Source organism: Trichechus manatus, unplaced genomic scaffold, assembly GCF_000243295.1.
Source record: "Trichechus manatus latirostris isolate Lorelei unplaced genomic scaffold, TriManLat1.0 scaffold00087, whole genome shotgun sequence".
In the NCBI taxonomy this organism is placed as follows: domain Eukaryota; kingdom Metazoa; phylum Chordata; class Mammalia; order Sirenia; family Trichechidae; genus Trichechus; species Trichechus manatus.
Genome location: NW_004444023.1, coordinates 8,478,306 through 8,482,144, shown reverse-complemented (window position 1 = coordinate 8,482,144; position 3,839 = coordinate 8,478,306). Strand labels below are relative to the sequence as shown.

Genomic DNA, 3,839 nt, shown 5'->3' with positions numbered 1-3,839 from the left:
TTTAGTATTGTTGTAAAAGCAAAATGTTAGATAATGAGGCAGTTAATAAGTGAGAAGGTGTAATAGTCATGTTAACTCCTCTTCCTTGAAGCGTGTGAATATTAACCTATCACTGAAGCCTTGTAATTCAGGAGAGATGTTAAAATGTTTTTTGATGATTAATGTAACGCCATTTCTCTTCAATTATTCATTCATGGAATAATAGACCACACGATTGTAACAGTCAAAATGGCCAATACCAGTCCATTTCTACTCGATAATGCCTAGGGTATCTATCTTCCAACATTCTATTTCATTTTTTATGACTTTCAGTGTTTCCTAATTCATACTTTGTTCATTCCAAGTTATGCTTAGTAATGGATGTTTGCAGCTGTTACTTCTCAATGTGAGTTGTGCCACATAAGCAAACGAGGGTTCCAAAGGCTCTGCCCTATCTGTGTCATTAAGGTCGACTCTACTTCGAGGAGGCAGCTCTTCCCTAGTCATAGTTTGAGCGCTTTTTAACATGAAGGGCTCATCTTCCAGCACTAATCTCTGAAAATATTCTCCTGTTAGGTATAAGATTTTTATCAGATACTTTTTAGAAACAGATAACCAGGTGCTTCTTCCTAGTCTGTCTTAGCCTCCAAGTTACGCTGAATGGTGTCTACATTGGGTGACCCTGCCAGTATTTGAAATACAGGTAGCATAGTTTCCACTACCACAGCAACACATAATCCACCACAGAATCCCACCAGTCATCTGTTTCTCTTAAGGCTTATGTTCTTTACCTAGCATGAGTGGTATGGTCGTGTGTATTTAAAACTCAACTTCCCTGAAAATGATAAGAATTACATGTCATCATCCTTTCTTTATTGAGAAATCCTACAAATTTTGTGTTCCTAAACATTTGAAGATCATAGTGGAGAAGTTTCAAAATTCTCCTTATTATATATATTCATATTGGTGTAAAATTATGTTTTGGGATATAAAATACTTTCTAACTGTTGTTAATAGGAAATTTATGATTCTTTATATTTTTTAGATATCTTTTCTGCATGTGTGATCAAGGAATATCAGAAAAAGAGATCACTGATAAAGGAGAATTATTCCAGAGAGTGATGTTGGAAAGAAATGAAAGTCATGGCAGTGAGGATTTTCACTTCAGGCAAGTCAAGGAAAATGTGCATGAGTTTGAGGGTCAGTGGGGAGAAGATGAAAGAAAGGACAAAGTAGTGATTATACCCCATAACAAAATTTTCACCAGTAGAAGAGATCAACGTGTTAAAAGAGATGCAGGAAACAAGTATATGACATGTTTCAAAAATACAATTGAATTACCCTTTCAGTCCCATGTGGCTGAAATGCAGAAATTTCACACTGGAGAGAAAATGTATGAATGTCACCAAGTGGAGACCACTGTAAGCAATGCATCTTCAATTCCATCCCTTCAAAGAATTCCTCCTAGTGTCCAAAGCAACATTTCTAATGAATGTGGGGAGGTTTTCATGCCTTCTTCATGGTTTCTACAACACCAGAAAACCCACAGCAAAGAAAAATCTTACAAATGTAATGAATGTGGGAAGTTGTTTAGCCAATGGTCGTCAGTGTATACTAATCATCAGAGAATTCACTGTGTGCAGAGACCTTACAAAGGCAATGAGGGTGTCAAAACCGTTTACTGTGGCTCAGACCCCACTAAACATCACAGCATCCATACCAGAGAGAAACCATGTACATGTAATGTATGTGGTGAGGTATTTAGTCTATGATTAAGACTTAAAACTCATTAGAGATTTCATACTGGAAAGAAACCTTACAAATGTAAAGAATGTGGTAAGGAATTTATGAGATGTTCATACCTGTGGGGTCATAAGAGATTTCATAGTGGAGAGAAACCTTACAAATGTGATGAGTGTCGTAAAACTTTTAACTGTGATTCACAGCTCATTACACATCAGAGAGTCCATATTACACATCAAAGACTCCATAATGGAGAGAAACCATATAGATGTAATATATGTGGCAAGGTCTTTAGTCTAAGTTCAAGTCTTGCAACTCATCAGAGAATTCATAGTGGAGAGAAGCCTTACAAATGTATTGAATGTGGTAGGGCTTTTTCTTATAGATCAAATCTTGGGAAACATCAGCAAATTCATAGTGGAGGGAAACCTTACAAATGAATGTGGTAAGGCTTTTTCTGGAAGATCAAGACTTGTGGAACATCAGCGAATTCATAGTGGAGAGAAACCTTACAAATGTAATGAATGTGGCAAAACCTTTAATTTGGGCTCAAGTCTCACTAAACATCAGAGAATCCATACTGGGGAGAAACTATATAAATGTAATGTATGTGGTAAGGTCTTTAGTTGACGTTCAGGCCTTACATGTCACCAGACAATTCATAGCGGACAGAAACCTTACAAATGCAATGAATGTGGTATGACTTTTACCCAGAAATCAAGTCTTGTGGAACATCAGCAAATACATAGTGGAGAGAAACCTTATAAATGCAAGGAATGTGCTAAGACTTTTAGAAGTTGATAAGTCTTTTGGAAATATAAGATAATTCATACTGAAGAGAAATCTTACAAATGTATTGATTGTGGTAAGGCTTTTATCCAAAAATCAGGTCTTTTGGAACATCAACAAATTCATAGTGGAGAGAAACCTTACAAATGTAATGAATGTGGTAAGGCTTTTACTCGAAAATCAGATCTTTTGAAACATCAAAAAATTCATAGTGGAGAGAAACCTTACCAAAGTAATGAATGTGGTAAGGCTTTTCCCCAAAGATCGTATCTTGTGCTACATCAGCGAATTCATAGTGGAGAGAAACCTTGTAAATGTAATGAATATGGCAGGACTTTTTCTAGTCCATCAATCCTTTGGGATTATATGGAAATTCATACTGGAGAGGAAAAGTGCAAATGCAATGAATATGGGAAAAATCATTAAGTGGGGCTCAAATCTCCCTAGACATCAGAGAATCCATACTGGAGAAAAACAATATTAATGTAATATATGTGACAAGGGCTGTAGTCGTCATGAAAGCCTTACAAATCATCAGAGAATTGATACTGGCGAGAATAATTACAAACACACCAAATGTGGGAAAGCCTTTAACTGGGGTTCAAAACTCTCTAAACATCAGAGAATTCATACTCTAGATAAACCTTAGAAATGTTATGAGTGTGATAAGGCTTTTATCCAAATATCAAATCTTGTGGAACTTCAGAAAATTCTTAGTAGAGAAAAAACTTTCCAGTGTAATAAGTGGCATAGCAAACCTTTACATGGGTGTCAGTGCTCCTTAAACAACACTGAATGTATACCAGAATGAAACCATATAAATATAGGGTATATGGCAAGGTAACTATTCCAAATTAACAACTTACAAATCATCTGAGAATTCATACTGGAGAGAAACCTTAGAAATGTAAGTAATTTGGTAAAACATTTAACTAATTCTCAAAATGGACTACACATTAGAATACATACTAGGGAGAAATAAGTCTCTAGTCCTCAAAGGTTAATCAACCTCAGATGTTACATTCTACTGTGTAATTAAAGGTCAAGGTCTGTTAAAACTCATGAGATGATATTTGTGAAGGAGCAAAGACATTAGTGTAAATGTCTAGTTATCTTCAGTCAATTAAATATTTTTATTCAGTTATATGAAGTTTCTTGAAAAGACTGCATTATTTATGACTTTTTACCTGAGGTTTGAAATATCTTGCTCTTATACCTTCTTTATCTACCTTTCACATTGTCTTAGTCATCTAGTGCTGCTGTAACAGAAATACCACAAGTGGATGGCTTTAACAAAGAGAAATTTATTCTCTCACAGTCTAGTAGGC

The 3,839-nt window shown here is 35.5% G+C and overlaps 1 protein-coding gene across 1 annotated transcript; it reads left to right on the top strand.

Moving 5' to 3' along the window:
* Positions 1 to 1,037: 1,037 nt before the first annotated feature.
* Positions 1,038 to 2,937, top strand: LOC111818988 (zinc finger protein 347-like). The gene is given in 4 exon segments (XM_023736221.1): positions 1,038 to 1,736; positions 1,857 to 2,093; positions 2,173 to 2,518; positions 2,612 to 2,937. Coding segments are annotated over 4 exon segments (1,608 nt in total).
* Positions 2,938 to 3,839: the final 902 nt, after the last annotated feature.